The sequence below is a fragment of the Meleagris gallopavo genome, chromosome 2 (genome assembly GCF_905368555.1).
Source record: "Meleagris gallopavo chromosome 2, MGAL_WU_HG_1.1, whole genome shotgun sequence".
In the NCBI taxonomy this organism is placed as follows: Eukaryota; Metazoa; Chordata; class Aves; order Galliformes; family Phasianidae; genus Meleagris; species Meleagris gallopavo.
The window spans coordinates 5760453-5779878 of record NC_139405.1 but is presented as its reverse complement, the minus strand read 5'-3'; the positions used below and the strand labels follow the sequence as shown (position 1 = coordinate 5779878).

Here is a 19426-nt window from a genome sequence, read left to right as displayed (position 1 = left end):
AAACTACTTGAAACTCCTGCAAAAGTGGGAAAATTAAGTTGGAAATTCATCAGATCTTGACTGCTGTGGTGTCACAATAATTACAATCTTATGCAACCTTTTTTTTTTTCCTATTTATTTCTTCATTTTCTTAAGTGTTCCAATAACATATAATAACTGGCAATAAAATTATCTGGATAAAATTATTCTCTCCTCTTTTTTGCTTGCAGCACAGAGAGTTTAAAGCCTACTGAAGGATTAAAAATTAATCTATTTGCTGTCATGATATCACTCCTCAGGCTTATCTACTTTACTTGGGCGGCAAATGCACTTTTTGTGTCACTGGCCCCACTCCAACCCAGTATTATTCTGGTGTAACAACTCAGACGAAAACAAAAAAAGAATGTGCTATTGCCAGCTTGTAGACTTCAAAAAATAAAACACAACAACCTGTCAGGTGCAAATAATGTAAACACACTTACCCTGGAATCCTTTTCCAGATGAAGCTTATGTTGAAGACTTCGTCGTCTTCTGGCCTTGGCAATGCCATTGTGATAGAAGTAGTAGCCAGTATCTAGAAAAGGGAGCTGAGGAAAAGAGAGAAAAACACAGAGTTATCAGCCACTAATAAGGATGTCACGGAAAACTTTACCTGTGAGGTGACTCAGGTGTCAACAAAACAAGACTTGTGAGGAGTTATATCACAATGCCCACATCACTCTTGAGAACATCACTTCCAAGTTATTTTTGAAAGGCGTGCCCAGCAGCATTAAGGTTATTTGCTGCAGTTTTACCATGTATAACTCGTATGCACACTTGGTATTACTTTTACCATAAGCTTAAGGTTATTAGCATTAATATTCTGAAGGGCAATCTCTTGCTTCCTGAAAAAGATGGAGTAAAAGAACAAAATAAACTGCAAAATGATTTGAAACTACCACAAACGATCCTCCAACAGTAAGGTGTTACACAAGTACCTTTCCAAGTCATTAGAATGCGTCAGAGGCAATGCCATAATTGCCAAATCCTGGGATGAATAAGGGCAGCAGGATCCTGTTGTCATAAATGAGACTCCATACCTGTATACAGGTAGATGCAGTTCACAGATATAGTTTTCCTACTATGACATTATTTCCTGTTTCATTACACTTATCACATTAATAATATTAATAATCTGTTATAACTAACAGATATCACAGTATCTGTTGCAGTTCTGCAAATGTATTTTAGAATTTGTGTGGAGTAACACGGGAATGTAAGTTTCTCAGAGAATTCTGAAAGTTTAAAATTTGACCACATTACAAAAATGACTGAGACTTAACCTCTTTTTTTTCCTGCAAAGTCTTCTTTTTATGCTATTTCAAGCAGTCTGTGTCAATAAAATCAAAACATTCCATTTTTACTTTTAAAATCCCACTGTGTGTGATACACTAATGCAAAGGAACTTTAAGAAAAAAAAAAAATCAAAGCATTCTGTTCTGATACCAGAACCTCCTTCTAACTGCAGGTTAAGCAGATTTCATCAAAATCATTGCAGACACTTGGAGCAGAGTCTCAGCTCTGTCTGGAGAGCTTTTCAGGGCAAATAACCAGAGTATCTTGTATCAGCTTCATACGCACATGAAGAACAACACAACCATATTTGAAGGAGAAACAAGACTACAGAAAGCTCACAGCAGCAGCCACAGAAGTCCTCCCATCTACCCTCATAGCTATGCCTCTTAAGGGACCAATTCTGTTCAGTTTTAGCTAATTTTTAAATAAATGAATTCATGTTTCATGTTTTAAAAGTTTAGGTCTGATAACATCACGAAATGGATAATAAGGTAATTTTATGATGCAGTTTGTCAATAGATCTGGCTTTCGAGAAAATGGCTCTTTCCTCACATAGGACATATAACACCCCAAAGATAAGCAGGAAAAAGAAAAAAATCTAAGTAGCCAGATCAGTTACACCTTGAAATACAACCTAGCTGTGCTAACCATTACCATCCATTTCCAATTTCCCCTTTAACTTCCTCACAGTGAAATCAGGTGGTTTCCCTCTTCCTGTCTCATTATCAAACACTCAAGTTCATTCCAGTCAAATATTGATCTCAATGTTCTTCCATTAAGGAAGACTCTCAGCGATATTGGAGTTATCTGGAAGGATATTGAAGATACATGACACATACTCATTCATTTTTGGTGTAGGATTAGAACCAACTAGAATGAAGAAACACACCCCACAGTAAATCTTTATAGTCAGTGTGTTAAAGTCCAACCACATGAGAAAGCAATAACAGTATCACCTGGAAGCAACCAGATCCATGGACAAAATCACAGGTAATCTTAAAGCACTTAACTGACTATTCTGCCCTTTCCATAGACATAGTTTGGGTTGAAAGTGGCCTCAAAGCACCCCCAGCCCAACCCCAGCCATGGGTTGGCTGCCCCCCACCAGCTCAGGCTGCCCAGGGCCCATCCAACCTGGCCTTGGACACCTCCAGGGATGGGGCACCCACAGCTCTCTGGGCAGCACTGCCAGGGTCTCACCACTCTAACAGATATCCCAGTAATCAACTCAGATGTTTTACAGTTTGCAGTTTTTGTACTCCTTCAGTGAAGCTGTGGGTGAAGGACAGAAAGGGGGCTAAACAAGGCAATAACTGAAACATGATCAAACACCATGAGTTGTGAATAACAACAGAAATAGCAATGTGCAGAACAAATCTAAAGTCTTCAGGAAATCTTTAAACTATACGAAGGCAGGGAAAGGCAGATGCCAGCAAAGTGCTTAAGACGGTGCATGCATTGATGAGGGTTTTTGCAATGAAATCCATGAAGCCACTCAAGTGCTTCATGTTTGACAGACTCCTGTGACTGACTCCAAAACTCCAAACGCCAGGATGCTGGTACCTGACAACTGGGTTGCTTTTCCTGCCATTAGGTTCTCTGGGAGCTCAGTTCTACTTAGGAGCTCAACACAACCACATAAACACTGCACGTAACAATGTGAAATGAAAACCAAAGGGCTCCCGTGCACCACAAGACCTACAGATCCACCAGCAGTAGCTTATTCCGTAATACGTTCACTGTAAAGCTGGAACTGGAGTAGAATCCTATTTCAGCAGCCGACTGTGCACAAAACATGGGTGAATAATTCACTCGATCTTGTGGCTCTTTCTGTAAGAAAGAAATAAAACTTCGTGCCCTCACACAAAAACTAGCAATTATATAAGATTATAATTACTGGCAAGCACTTGAAAATTGAAGTAAGAAGGATTATTAAGAGCGATAAAAAGCAGGTCTAATATTGCCTTGACGTATAAATAAGGCAGACTCTGAGAAACTCAGGAATTATGTAATGTATTAACTTGTATAAAATTACTGGTGAAAAAGACACAAGCAAAAACAGAATCACTAATTGAACACAAGGAGAGCTAGCCCTCATCCATCAATCTGTGCCAACCTTTTCTTGAGCTTTGCAACTGCCTTGATGAAGTACTTAACCTCCTTCCAGAAGAGAATGAGGACCAGAAAATTACTTTTAAAATTTCGGTGTTCAACTAAGTGGAGGAAAGAAAATAACTCTTTAAATGGAAGAGGCTTATCTAGAAAGGGAAACGGCTGGGATCTCTGCTTTTATCAGATTACTGCTGCAAAAGAGCAGTACAGGTGCAATTAGTACTGAAATAAAAATAAGATAAACTCATGGCCCACAGCCTTCCTTGCACTCCCCTTTCGTATGCAGTCTTTCCCATGCAGGAAATTTACTTGGTGCTGTCCTAGATGCAGACTCAAGAAAAGGGGCTGCAAATAGGCAGCTAGGATTCTACCCTGCTTGCATTGCTTCTGGGCTGCTGAACTACTATAGCCTGTCAGCAAACAACTGCTCCTAATGGGGGCTTAGGGGTCGTACCACACAAGAGCAAAAAGGATAAAAGGGAAACAAAAGGCACCGCACACCGCTGAGCCTCCAGAAGCAGATCTGCTCCAAGAAGGAAAAGCAGTCATAGGATATCGTCTTCCTCACAGGCACCTGGTCCAGGTCAGGGTAGCAAGCAGTTTCCTTGGAGTGGATGTTCACCTGCTTTGTCTGCTTGACAGAGAAGGTCCAACTTCATTTCCTTGTCAGTCCTGTGTTGGACAATGCACAGTGGCATCAGATCTAATTTTGTCTGTCTGAAAGCATGGGACACGAAGATCAGCTGCACAGCAGTGCAGGGGTTTGAAGAAAAGAAGCCACAGAAAGACTAAACTCCAGCTGTGCCCCTTATCTAAACCAGTAGCATCTGAGCCACCTCGGAGAGACACAATGGTGGGGAAAAAAGGTACAATCTAGCCAGGAGTTTATGTTTGCAGCAAATGTATTATAAAGCACCAATAAACACTAACATTAGAAACTCACAAAATATTGAATAAAGGCATCAGTGGGATCACTATTTTACCTTGACACAGCAAGATCCAGTACTCACAACCTGTCTCTAGATTGAAGAAGTGACAAATGCAACACAAACCCAAAGAGGAGCCTTGTTTCCCAGGCTTATTTTTCCCATCAAACGGCACTGACTTATTTCAGGGCTCTATTTCCCATACATCTCAGAAGCAAATTATGGCACACACAGGAAGCAAGAGCAGACTGAATAGCTCTGCCCTGTTTTAAGGAATCTTCTCTCTGCCTAGGCTTCACATACAGCCTGTCCTGCTGCATCCTTTAACACAGCATCCCTGAAATACTCTGCCGGGTTTCATGTCTCATTTCCAGCGATTCTTCCCCGATACCATATTACTCTAAAACAGTAAATAACAGATTACTTGAACCTATTGCTATGGCTGCTTTTCCTAGTCTGCAGTGGAGACAACAGTCTGCAACAACTTCTTTAGAGTAAAATAATTAAAAAAGCAAAAGTTGTTTTCCTTTTTAACAGTTACCCCAGGTTCACATTTCTTGATTGCCACTGAAATCACCATAAATGGATCTGTCAGTAAGATTGACTCAAATTCCTCATCCAGACAAAGCAACAAAGACTTTCTTTGGGGCTCCTTGCCTGCACAAATATGGGACTGGTACATAAGGGTACAAACCAAGACTGGTGCTGATGAAACCTCTGACCCGCTCCGAGGGAAAAAAAACACAAAAAACCTATCTGCCCTCAATTAAAATAAATAAAGCATACTAACACAAAGCATCTCTCCTCAACATAGCCTTAGCAGCTCCTGCCTTTAAAAGGGGCCATAAATCTCTGCAGGTGAGTTTTCATCCCATTACTGCTCAGTAATTATACAACCCGGACCTGGCACAAGAAAATGTGTTTGGAGCCTTCACGGGCCCTCAGGCCCTGCTCCTTCAGTTGCCATTATAGCTGAAGCACAACGAAGTGCCTCGCAGCAGAAATTAGAAACCTTTTAGAAACCTTTTCATCCCAGCTTCCCCAAATGCACCAAGGATGCTTATAAATATTCAATATGAATTTTTAAAACTCTTTCTCTCATTTTCCCTCACTCTGATTAGCATTAGAAATCGTTTTACTTTTAAATACACAGATGGGAGCCAAATCTGAAGTCAAAGGCACTCACTCACTATAGTGACGAGGACCACGTACAAGCAGAGCCAGCTAGAAGCTCAAACAGCTCGAGGCATAGAAATAAAACAGAACAAAGTACAAATAAGAAAGGATTAAATCAAATGGTGGTAGAGAAGTGTGGAATAGCACAGAGGGCTAAAGCTTTGCCAGAGGTTGCTCAACGTGAAACTCAGCCCATAGTGTGCCCAAGGCCCCCAGCAAGGATTTCACACTTTCTCATTAGTTCATTATAATTATTCAAAAGCCGCAGCCAAAAGAGCTCAGGTAGAATCTGCACAAGCTCCAAACAGCCTTGAAGGCTGCAGCAACCAGGCCCCAGGGTTGAATGGTTCAGTGCTCTGACTTGGTCTTCCTGGCCCACTTTACACTGCACTTACTGTGCTACTTCTTAGTTAGGTGTCTCCAGCCAAGTAATAATCAAACCTAACCCAATTTATCTTGGCAAATTTGGCAGGTGGAGGTGTTAGCCACAGCTTTAACGCTTTCAAACTGTAAATCTCATTAAAACATCCATTATACACAACACGATCCCTGTAAAGTCAGCTGAGATTCATACAGTTCAGCATTTCTTCTACTGACGAATTCAGAAGTGCCTGGCTTAGCTACCTGCATATGTTCTTATCTCTGTGGTATATTCTTCCAATCAACAGGCAGTAATAAGAAAGAATTGTGGCTGCTTGGTTGAGTAGAACAGTAGAATCATTTATCTGTTCTTCCTTTTTCCAGAAGTCAATGGAAATATTATAATACACAAGGTAACAAGGATATATGTTATTCTCAGGATACTGGTTATCTTTAGGAATATGGCAACACTGCTTAACAGTTATATTAAGTCTTTCTCAAGCCACCAGTAGTAGTTTCCAATAGTTCCTCAAATGTTATTTCCTCTGGAAACATTATAAATGCAGATGTGGTATCCAAAGACTGCCAAACAAGATTTTACTTCGTAAGGTTTTTTCCTAGTGCCTTTTGAATACAGTAAGCACAAGATTAAGGTAAATGCAGACAGTAAATGGAAGAAAAGGGACCAGCTTTTGGCTGACTAGAATTATGATTACATGTCCAATCTGTCCATGTGAAATTCAGAATTCATGTGAGCTCCTGATACAATTCACTGCAAAAAAAAAAATAAAAAGGCACTTTCAGAGCATGATTCATCTGACCTATTTTAGGTGGCCATGCTAGATGAGCAGAGCTGTGCACCAGGAGCAACTTTTTTTGCTCCAGAGACTGTAAGAAGACAGCATCTACCCATATTCAGATAAGTCAATTCTGATATCAAAAGTATAACTCTCAATTTCTCATTAGTATGGTTCTTACACTATCACACACAGTGCTTGCAGAGTGCTTACAAAAACTGCACCATTGGCTTGGTCTCAAGTTCACAATGTTTGGAATTTGATTTACAATTGAATGACTCTAAGCTTTTACGTTTTATTGTGCTCACATCACTTAAGTTCGCTGCTGAAGAGCTTTATCCTGAAAGCCTGCAACAGTCATGTAAGTCATCAGCAACAAGGTTGTAGATTTGCTGTGAGTTTTATCAGTGAACTGTACACGCCATTTCAGGCTTTTAAAAGAGACATTTTACTTTAGATGAATGGATCTGTGCATTTTAGAGTTTTATCTGTTACTCCCCAGTAACCACAGAACACAGTATTGATTCTATCACGTGCACTGCTGAATACAGCCAAAGCAGTATAGTTCTCTGATTTAGAGATGAATGTTCTTGCTTATACACCAGCAATCGCACTGGACTGTATGGATTGATCCAGATCATAATTCCCTGGAGTTGGTGATTGTGTGTGATTGTTACCGTTGGATTGAAAGCCTTAAGCGAAGGCTCAGTTATCATCATTATGTCCTTGTACACAGATGCTGAGGATCCTATAAGAAGAGCACCAACAAAACAAGCAAACAAAAAATTCATGCCCAGAAAAGGTAACAGAAATTAGACTCCAGACATTATTTGGAGAAGTATCTTCCCCTAAACTTAACTTTCTTAACTTGCTCCTGCTAGTAGCTCAGCTGTGCACTATAGGTTACATCACAGACAGAAAACTGGTCAGTATCTGACCTGTTAACTAATTAGTTCATTTAACACATGACAGTTAATGCTTTAAGAAAATCAGGAAAAAAAAAGGTGGTGTCCCAGAAGTGGATCTGCTACTTTTATATTTTACAACTAAAGGCTAACAAGACTAATGCAATTCACAATTGTCCCCTAACTGGAGAAAGAAGGTGCCTCTGGGTCTCTTGCTGCTCTTTCAAGGCCCTACTATGTTTTCAAAGCATCTCTCAAGATGGTAATATTTTGTGAAATTTTTCACAAATTATATTTGTGAAATATTTTGTGAATTTTTTCACCTCAAATATCCTCCCCACCACGATTACCCTGTGTAGGAGCATTTAATTTTCCTATTCCCTCTAGGCTCTTTTTTCCCCCCCACGGTGGCACTTATAGGACAGAACCAGAACTAAGACTCACAGGGCATGGTTTTCAATTATAAATTAAATACTCCTTGCAGCTTAGCCCTGGCAAGTGCTCTGAGATGTTGGGCAACCCATTTCTACTAATACTAGGAGAATCTTAGGCAATTACAGCTGTTAATATTCTTGTTTCAGTTGCATGTAAAATAGAATAGTCTAATAATTACTTGTTTACTGATTTTTATTTATTGATAGAATTCATGTAATTAATGTTTGCACAGCACTACTGAAACTATAAAATGCTAATTGCCATTGTCAATACTTACTAGTGGGTAAATCTATATGTATATATCAGGTATCTCTTTAACAACAGAAATTTGGTAAATATTTTAATATAATTAAATAATACATGACAAATCTCTTCTATCAGCATGCCATAGAGAAAATTCAAATTATAATAAACAATTTAGTTATAGTCTGCACATTTCAGTGATCACAGTTTATTTCTAACAAAGGTAAATCAATATTGACAGCAATTAGTACTAACTAGTTGTTTTCCCTCTGTCCTTTTAAGGACGTAACTAAAAAGATTGACTCCTATTGTTACTCCAAGGTCCACTGTGACATCAGCTCTAAGAATGTGGAGATAAAGCACTTGAAATAAAGTTTGTTACATTTGAAACATAGCGTTATGCTATAGCTTAACCCTGCTAAAAATAACTGGTATCTGCATCTCAGAGATGGAGAGGGGTTAAGACAGCTACTCAAGGACACACTGAATTTCAGCAAAGCGTTATTCAGCATTATTTTTAAATCAATGTCCACACAATAAAGTGTGTAGGACAAGTGTGTGCAAGTGCTCAGCTAATGTAGTGCCTAAAAGCAAAGTCATGAACTCAAATGCTAAGGAAATACAGCTATAAAAGCAGCTCAAACCAAAATAAGTTGGCTACTGACAAGAACTACTCAAGAAAGCACAAAAAAGGTGAATTGTACTAATGCAAAGATGCTGGCCTTCCCCAACACTTAAGAAAGACTCGTAACTCTTTCTTTACAAACCCTTTATTCTCCATGTCTATTTTATACCAGGCTGTCAAGCAATAGCTGATAGACAAGAAGTTCTTCTCAAGGAAGTTTCTATTGCCAGACCACACTGAGCAAGTCTGGCAATTCCCAGGAAAAAAAAAGTCAATTTCTGGAGAAAAATAGATGCTGTATGGGAGAAAAGCTGATGGCAGTAGTTAAAAACAAAACTGTGCCATTAAAAAAGAGTCAAGATACTAGGTTTGAAAAGTGCAGTACAAGGAAGCTTTGAGAAAACATTTTCAGTGGGGCCAAGGAAAAGTAACATTTCAGAGCATTGCTGTTTTTCTTGCTTTTGTGAAGTTGCTTGACTGTGGTAGCAGAAAGTCATGGACATTTATTCATATTAATAGAAGACCATGTCAGAGATGGACGAGTCCATTACTCGCATCATCATGAACTGGAGACAACTCATCTCAGCTCCAGTATGCCCTGTACGATCGTCACTTCACAATGGAGGCTAGCAGCTGTGAGTGGGTTCAAGAGCTCTGTGTTGGATGGTAAATAAAAGATAAACAAAATCTGCCTAGATGCTAGCAATAATGATGAGAAAGGAAAGCAAATTGTACCACTACCTCTTTCCCTCCCTCGCTGCCCTTTCAGTCAACTATGAAATGTCTTCTTACTATTTGTTACTACAAACTGATGGATGACAAACATTTATTGCTGACAGAAATTGTGGTCAACCCAGTATGTGCTGATCTTTCTTTATTACATCAGTTAGGCATAGAAAAATATAGGGTTTTAATTAATTACTTAAGCATGCTTCAGTTTTTGGAGCTTGGAATATTGGTTTCTCTACCAATATATTTAATGTGGATAAAATGTCTTCAGTTAGAAGGGAAAGAAGGTATTTTACATAAGGAAATTGAGTATTTTAATCCCATCAGAAAGAAGAGAGAAAACAATCAGTATCAGTTCTGTCTAGACTTCATTCTGAACTATATCTGAATTGCATGAGAAATGGAAAGGTCTTACAACTAAAAGAAAAGTACAGTCACCTGTGAAGTTTTAGGGTCTAAATGGTAATGCAAAAACCAATGGACTGAAATGCTGTAAAGATCAATCTTCAGATGGTGCCCAGACTCACAACCATCATTTAACCAGTGTAAACAACTAATTTTCATCATTACTTTCTTTTCCCTCTAGTCTGCAAATATGTTCAGGCCCCAATTTGTCACACTTCTCCACCCAAACTCAGAAATGACAATTATGCATAACAGTTGACTCAGAGTAACTTCTAGGTTGCTAAATTTCACTGACAGACATTTTTTAGATTAACTGACATGGGAAAGCACAAGATCCCCATGGGGACCAGTAAAGGTTATAGCTAATTCACCACATCTTGGATGCAGCTAGGAGCCTTAGGCAGAAGCTTCTGCTGTACTCAGCTCTGCACAATGAACAATGAACGAAGGTTTCAGCTATAGAGCTATTTCAGACTTGCACCAATTCATTTCACCTGTGTTTCATAAAGGATGAATAGGCAGAAAGGAGGATACTCTGTCATCAAGAAAGAATACACGATACCCCATCCTCTCCTGTCCACTCCTCCCCTCCCCTTTTTTTAAAAAAACTACTTATTTAAGAGTTTCAACTGCTTAGCTCTAGTTTGATATCGAATGCTTCCCTGATAACAGGGTCTTTTTCTCTACTTTATCATTAGTACATATATAGTTGTTGGGTCTCAGTTTTCACAATCTCTCGTTGTGCACTCTAGGAGAAGCCAGGTGTGACACAGTACCCTTTTACTCATCAGGTAAGCAAATAATCCAGTCCACTCATGAGCACTGGCAATGCACTTTTGCTGACTGGTTTGATGCAAACACTGAGGTCACTCTTTCCATTTGCTTTTTGTGAACAAAGAAATTAAGGATGTAACATTTACACAAAAGTATTGTTTGAGAAGATAGATAATACATGACGAAGAACATTATGTCCCTGTTCACTTCTTGAGTGACTAAAGTAGCAATACTGCTGTCCACCTGAGCTGTTTACAACCTCATATATAAATGGTAAGACTGAGCTAGCTTGCACTCCCTAATTCCAGGTATAATATTATATTCCTTGAAGATACAGCCAGGGCTCAGTCGAACCAGACTCAGAGTGACTGTTACAACTTCATGGCCACATCAGGTTTCATCATGCAGAACAGCACAAGCTGGTTGTGCAGAATTTCACACAGCCCGCTCCATCCCAAAGCACAGCCCAGGAGCATTTCAATGAACTTACAAGAGTTAAACACAGAGCTCGCATTGATTTACAGCAAGACCAGTGCACCAGATTACTTCAGGTTTCTTGGAGAAATCCCATCTTTGACAAAGAGTCAAGCAGTTTGGCTTCCTCCCACCAGAGGCCAGTGATAGATGAAAGCACCAGGCTGCTCACTGCAGTATTTATAGCCACCATCCGGTAGAAACCTGACCTATTAATTATTTGAAAAGCTGAAATAAATGAAAAAAGAACAGAACTTTTTGTTGACTAGGACAGCAATGCGTGGCAAAGGTAACTTCACAGCCATACAGTCCATTCATTACTGCAGCTCTCACAGAAATTAGCCACTTGTCCTAAAACCAGACCTGCACAAGATGGCTTGCTTGCTCTAATATTTTAACAAGAGTTGGCACAATTTATCTTTCACTTAATCATTTTGGCTTGATTTCCAGCTCACAGAATTTTCCATGAACATGCTCATGTCTCAGAACTCACTGATTGAAACTATCTACCAAATAAATCCTACATATATTTCAGCAGCTTCTTTGTAAGTGTTTAATTACAAGATTTGACACTTGAGTTGTACAGATTCATTTTAACTGGAATAATTCCATAGATGGATGAAGGAAAGGATTGCATGCAAACTTCCACTTAACTGCCATGTCAAGCATTACCACTATAACTTTTCCAGGAAGTCTGATATATTTTATTTATTTTTAAATCAGCACAGGCTTACTAGTAAAAGTTCTAGTTTAAATGAAATCTGTGCTGTTATTGCTCTGATCTGGCATTTGTTAAACATGTTAGCACTCCTACATTGATGATAACTGCTTTGCAGTTGGGTTTGCTTTCCCATTTTAACCACATTAGTATTGTTAAAGCAGTCTTCTAAGAATGGATGGAGTATTATATCTTATCGCCTACCGTATTTTGAGAGGAGAACAAAGCTATCTTCCACCTTCACACAAGTTGGCTCTTCTAAAAGATAACATTTAATAAATTCAGGAATCCTACAGTTACCCCCATGCTTCTTGAAGACACCCAGCCTAGCAGCTCGGTCAGTCTCCAGGACCATTTACCTGCTAACAAATGAATACCAGGGGACTCTTCGAGTTCTCACATGGAAGTACTCTGAGCTGGGAGAGCACTGACAATTCATTTATTTTGGTCTAAGGGTTTGATGTGGATGTGAACTCCAAAGTTGGAAACAAAATGTTCTACCTCATGCAGAGTAACTGAAACCATCTGGTTCTGGTTGTCACATGGCAGTAAGATCTGTCCATCTGCTCTGATACCAAACAACAGCCATCCAAAACAGGGTTCTTTTACAAAAGCAGTTTTCTTTTTGCTGCACAGATTTGGGACTGGGGACAAATTTGACTTAAGCATAGGTAAAAGCCACAGATATCCACACTGCTTCTTAGGGGAGAGCAGCCATCAGACTGCTCTCAACATCTGGAAAACCTGTTCAAAGGAATTACAGCACCAGAGTCGCAGACTGAGCCGCTGCGTGTGGGATCACAAAGCTCCAACACATACAGGCAGTTAATATACCCATACGATGCAGCATGCAGAAACAGCCTGAAAGTCACGTAGGAAAGCTATGTGGGCAAAAGGTAGGAGATGCCAGGCTGCCAGCAGGATGGTATATTCACAGGCAGTGACAACATGCTAATGGTCTTCGTTTAGCTAGCACCAATATTAAAATAACTCAACTATAAATTCCACAGCACAGGTCTGAAATAGCCCTGTGGCAGACTTAAAGCACAGAAAAGAAAGAGTTATTTCTGTATACTAAGCCTGTCTCTCTTGGCACAGAACATGAACTTTACATGCATGGCACTGAGATCTTCATGTACTGTCATGGAGAGAAATAACCCGGGGAGCTGAAGTCTCTGCATGCAATGCTGCATGCAGCCCCAGAAGGCTGGCTCAGGTCTGGGGACAGCCAGGAACTGCCAGAGCTGCTCTCCTCGACTGAGGATGGAAGGGAGCAGGCAGCAGGAGGCACCCAGCTGTATCCAGGCTTCAGGCACTGATGCTCCTCAGCAGTTTAAGGGCCTCAGACCCTGGAGCTGCACCCTGCAACAAGAAATTATCCCTGGTGCCTTGCTAACACACTGCTACAAGCTTTCATCAGGCAAAGGCTCAAACTAGACCTCAGCATACTTTGTTGTTCTGGTGTGAGCACAGTATCTGGAAATGCTGTTCACTTCTTTGTGCATTTTCTCTATTTTTCTCTGACAATGGCAAAACTAATTATAATGTAAAGAAATCACTGCATGTCCTGAGTTGGGCTGCAGCTTGAAGAAAACAAGTGAAAAATATGTCTAACGGGGCATTTCCTGGTTCTCTGGCACATGTGCAATTTTGCCAGAGTTCAGGCTATATAGAATAAATAAAAACACAGGCAGCTTTAAAAGCAAACAATTTTTCATTTGAGCTGTAGCACGGTAAATAAAACAAAACTTACCTGTAAAAGTAAGGTTTAACTTGCATGTCTTGCCAGAAACAGAACTACACCATGTATTGAAAACAGTAATAGAGCAATTACAGCAGAGATCCATAGCAGGGAAGTCTGACCTTGTTTTTCAAAGAATAAATGCTACAGAAAGCTGACAAGGTAATTATTTTAAACCTCAAACAGAACACTCACCGCCAGCAAGCAGCCAGTTTGGGTCTCTGATAGGGAAGAAGCTCAGCAGACACTGGCTGAGGGATGTGCATGAGTATTTGTTTTCTTTATGTGGACAGAGTCCAGCTTTCACATGTATGAGCAAGTACATTAAAGTAACATGGGACCTTTTGTTCTGAGTTAGCCAGCTGAAGTGTTCACTACTGTTGCTGCTCCTATGTCCAAGTTGGAATGGAAAATAGAATATAACAGCGACAACAAAAAAAGCACTATTTTGGAAGGAATATATTTCACGTATCAGGCAAACTCCCTGCTGCCACAGTATAACTGAATTAATTCTTCTAATACTTCTCTAGAGTGTAAATAGGAGCCAGTGAGACTTCCCAGCCAGAGCCCAGCAATACTCTGCAGGCATGGAACTGACGTGGCTCCAGACCCTGGTGGCTGCTCTCTCCACATCTCCACAATTACTTTCTTCCAGGGTCTTTCTGGAAAAATGAGCTATCCATCATCCCCCAGCAGCACATCTTACCACAGCAGGATCAAACTTTCCCTAGCAGTTAATTGCTTTTTCCCCTTAACTTAAGCACATCAGCTCAGACTCACTCTTGAAAACTGAAGCATTTTCTTTTGAAATCTTGGTAACTGCACAATTAGTATTTGCAAGAAATTTCTGCTTGTCTTAGTTTCCTTATACATTTCATCAGTAACATTGTACCTTCCAGTTCTAGAAAGGCTTTTTCTGTTTCTATAACGAAGGATTACTTTGTGCAAACAAACACCCTTTCCTCTAGGCCAACATAAAATGCAAAGCTAATTAATTATTAAATATATTAGCGCATGGAAACACTGCGGTCTGAGACTTGACATCAAGTCTTCAGACTCCAATGGGTTCATCTGGGGAGGACAGGCTCCCTGACTCTTCTTTGCATGGGATGTTCCGCTGCTGTATCATCTATTTCCACACTAGATGCAGACAAATTGGGCTGCCCAAGTAAGAATTCTGGCTTATTTATGGGTTAAGTTTTGCTTTAGGCAAAATGGTGTTTGCACCGAGTACACATGAGCTCCCATGTTGGAGGTTGGTCCTCAACCAGCAGCCTCCTAAGCAAAAAACAGAAAGCAGAAAGTCACAACTGTGACAGTTTACCTTTGTTTCTGCAAGATTTAGAGAGAGCAAGTGACCAGACAACGAATATATCAAGGAAAAAAACAACAACAAAAAAACAACAGCCAAACTTTGGGTGACATAAGATTCCCCATGTTCTAAAATCTGAGACCATTCAACACAAACTGTTTAAAACCCTTCACCTCAGTGCTACAAGCAGCAGAATATTTAGATATGGTGGCAATTTGTAGATTGTATCTGCCTCAGTGTTGCTGGTGAAATGGAAGAGATGCCCAAGCTCTGATCTCCAGGTATGAGACCTATCCAAACATTTCTTTCAGCTCCCCTTGGTAGAAAGGAAGAAGAACAGCAATGCAAGATCAGAAAGCAGCTTTTTTCAGCCTGCATTAAGAAATGCATTCTGGTGGTAAGGTGCCAGAAGGCAAACAGAAAAAAGGAAGTTGTTCCTTTCGTAGTTCTCACAATTTAACATGATGTAGCTATTAGGGGGTTGCCTCCTGACTTCTGTTTGCTTGAAGATGGCTAGACTAAGCACGTTAAATAAGAACATGCTTTATCACAGCATTTTTTTCATAGAGAATATACAGAAATAAGTACAAATGGACTGCAGAACTGCAAACATTAAAAAAAATCAACAATTAGATTTGCAGAGGTTCATATTTGAGGTTAATTCAGGAAAAGTTAAAGAAAATTGGTCAGCATTCTTGAGACTCTGCCTCACGTTAGGGCCCTAAGTCTAAATCAGGCAGTTGTTTATGTGAGCACCGAGCCCTCCTGAAATAATTAAATGGTCACCACGTTTAAAGCACATATTTTAGCCCACCTGAAGTCTTGCAGCAGCACTGGAATGATGGCAGGGAACACGGCCAAGGAATCAATTAGAAAGCACATCACACTGTTCATGACATTAATCTTCAAGGCAATGTTCTCCCTCCCATTCTGCAGAAGTTTGTTATTAAATAACCGCAATATGCACTCGTGCACAGTTTGTGTGTTATCAGGGAAAAACCATGAGCACTAAAAATATGTAATTTAAAAATCAGCTCCTGCAAAGTCACGGGAACGCACATCTGTGATATATAACAAGTATAAAAGCAATCTCTCTTCTGCACATCTTAAATCCATCCAGAAAAAAAAAAAAAAAAAAAAGCTGTATCTGCCCTTTACTACTGCCAGGCAAATACCTGCACTGAAACAAAGGTGATTGCTTTCAGACAACAGTATTTCTCGAGTATTGGTAAGGCTAACTGGATTTAGTTTAAGTAAATAATTCAGTGTATTGTCCAAACGCTACACGTGAAGCATGGAAAAAAATCACTTCTCCTTGCAGCATAATTTTTTCCTATTTTCCAAGAATGTAGACAGCACATTCTATAGATGGTACCTTCCCCCAGAGAGTTTACGACTCGCAGCTCTGTTTGCATACACCTACATGTCCGTGTTCAACTTTCTGCACTGCTGTTATTAGTGTTAAAGCTAGGCCTGCAGACTGTAAGCTGAGATGTTAGATAAGCCCAATGAGAGCAGAACAGATCAGTAGGCTCTTCTATCCAGCAGTACTGAAGAGACACCTGTGTAGATGACACACGCTTTTACTGACACCCACCTATCTCCCTGTTCAGATTTCCCCTGCAGATTGCCATCAGACTCTGATGGATTATCCTCAGCTAAATGCCAAACTCTAGGAACTCCTCCCGCTCCCTAAAATCTCTGCCTTGCAGACAGCAGGGCGCTATTTTCTCTCACATTTGTAGGCATGGGGTGGGAGGCTTTCTAGCTTTTCAAGGACTGGAATGATGTAACCTGAAAGCCTCTTGGGACAGCACGTGCACAGTACAAGAGCCTCGGCCACCTCCTCCTCGCTGTGAGCACACGCAGAAGGCACCGCAGCTCTGCAAGGCTTTGTTCCTTGGGACTCCAGCATCCAAGGGACACAGCATCCCTGAGACACGTACAGAAAAGCAGATCCTCTCCTCCCACGTACCTGGGGGATCTCCCTCCAGTTCTTGCCAAGATGAGCTAAAAGACTGATTTCCATGTGGAATCAGTATGCATCTTAACAAGCCCTGGGAAGATAACTGTTTAACAGCCTAGAATCTGCTCTTCATTCTACAGCGCCCTCCCTCCCCCTCCCCCCCCCCCCCCCCCCATCTCTTCCCAACATGGTCACAGCAGCATTTGTAGGCACCTAGCTGAAGTAAAAAGAAATTCAGCTCTGCAGCAAGGTACCCTTCTCTCCTCCTGAGGCCTTATCAGACAGGTATCCCCAGGATAGGATAAAATATGATGGAAGGAGTGCAGGCAGAGAGCAATAACAAGGGAAAACTGTTGACCAAACAACACTATTTACAAAGTTTCAGGTAACATGACCAAATCCCTATAACAGCTCCTGTCCCAAAGGCAGCAGGAAAGCAGCTCCACCACCACCAGGACAAGCCCAAAATAAAAGCATCTTAGCAGCAGCAGGCATTAGTGGTGTTCAAAGCAAAAAAGACACTGTCCTCATTTCTGTAACAAGCCCCCACTGGAGTCAAGGCAGCCTGAGGGAGTGAGTCTCACTTCATAGGACAGACACACAGGTATAACACAGGGGATTAAATCATTTTCACTTAGTCAAGTTCAGCACGCAATTTCCATTCACTTCCTTGGAAGTCAGATGGGGATCTCATTGCATAACTACCAAGGAAAGAAAAAAAAAAAACAAATAATGCTCACACAGCTCTGTTTCCCTCCACACTCCTCCAACCAAGTACTATCTGGGCACTGAGCCTGCCAGGAATCGTCCCGACCAGTACGCTGTATTAAACCCACTGACTGTACCCTAAACTGTTTAGAGCTCTGATTACTGTTGCAGTGTTAGAGATTTCTAGCACAGCAAAGCTCTCCAGGAGCCGGGCAGGGACTCCTTGACACTGAAGCTACCGAGGACTTCCTAGGACCTCAGGAGAGAAAACAGCCTCCAGTGGAACTCGAAGTTTCCCAACTTACATCAATTTGTGATGAGCACCGATTGCATACCACGCTTAATATCAAGTGGATTCTCCACCCTGACAATGCCCTATTTCTCCACGAGAATAACAGGGACACGAAGGAAGCTGCCAGCCTCTCAAACTTGTGTGTCAAAATCCCTAAGAAATCTGCCATTTAAATCGTGTGCGAGCTTCTCCATGGAGATACAGCTTTAATTATTTTCAGCGCTCGGAGCAGTTTCAATTCCAGCCGTGCTCAGGAAGCTCTCGGGCGGCCCGGCCCCCGCTGCGCTCTGCCCCACACCGCTCCCGAGCCCCGCAGGATGGGAGCTCAATTGGAGGATGTTTACGCAGCGAAGTCCAAAGACGCCGCCGAGCTACCCAGCATGTGGGAAACTCCTCACCTCCCAGTCCGAGCCGAACGCCCTCCCGGGAGATTGCCGTGCAGAGGCTGCGGGAAGCGGACTCCCGAAGCCGTGCGGCTGTAGGACGCGGCCGTGCTCCATCCCCGCTCCCCTGCGGTTCCGGGCAGCCCTTACCTTGCGCACCCCTCCGAAGCCGTGATCCGCCGCCACCCGTTCGGCCTCCGCCTGGTCCCCGGCGTGCAGCTCCACCAAGAACTGGTTGGTGTAGACGGCTGCCCGGGCCGGGGCGCCGAGGGAGAGCAGCAGCAGGACGAGGAGGAGGAGGAGGACGAAGGCGCCTCGCAGCAGCAGCGCCGGCCCCACCGGCATGGCCCCGCGCTGAGCGCCCGCCGAGGCAGCCCGCGGGGAGGGCGCCGGGCGGGCGAGATGGGGAAGCGGCCAAAAGATGCAAGGGGGGAGTATGCGAGGTGGGGGGGGAGGAGGAAGGAAACAAATAACAGCAACAACAAAAAAAAAAAATCAAAAAATTCCCAAGCTAAGGAAAGCGGCGGGAGCGGCCGGGCTGCAGGGGCTGCTCGGGGCGCGGCGGTGTGCGCGTTGCCGGCGCTGCAGCCCCAGCCCCTCCTCAACGCGGAGCCGGCGGAGGGGAAGCACCAGCCGGGAGGGACACCGACGCGCTGCCAATCACGGCCGGGGAGGATCGCCCCGCTCCCCCCCGCCCGCGGCTGGCGATCGCATAGCCCGCAGTGCCCCCCCGGAGCCAACCCCGCTCAGCATCCCGGCAGCCCCACCCCGAGCCCCAGCTCTGCCTCTCGTGGCGGGGGGTTGTCCCGCTTAGCGGGTTCTGACTGCCGGCAGCTGTAAGGCTGGGGGTCGAATGCTTCAGCAGAACGCACCTGGGCAGGTGTCTGCAATTTGCGCGGTCCGGTGCCAGCACCTGGCTCCCGTAACGAGCCCGATGAGCAGCAGGTGCACCCTGCCCAGCACGGGGTCCCCGTGCCCCCTCTGGCACAAACCGACGCACAGAGAAATATTCAGGGGAAAAACTCTGGCTT

General features: G+C 42.4%; 1 protein-coding gene across 1 annotated transcript in view; it reads right to left on the bottom strand.

Annotated features, from left to right (window-relative positions):
* Positions 1–19104, bottom strand: part of PCSK2 (proprotein convertase subtilisin/kexin type 2) — a 96597-nt gene extending 77493 nt beyond the window's left edge. Inside the window, exons 1-2 of the mRNA XM_010706507.3 lie at positions 18546–19104; positions 462–566 (exon numbers count right to left, since the gene is read on the bottom strand). Coding sequence (XP_010704809.2) covers positions 462–566; positions 18546–18740 — 300 coding nt within the window. The 5' untranslated portion in view covers positions 18741–19104. The remainder of the gene's footprint in view (positions 1–461; positions 567–18545) is intronic.
* Positions 19105–19426: the final 322 nt, after the last annotated feature.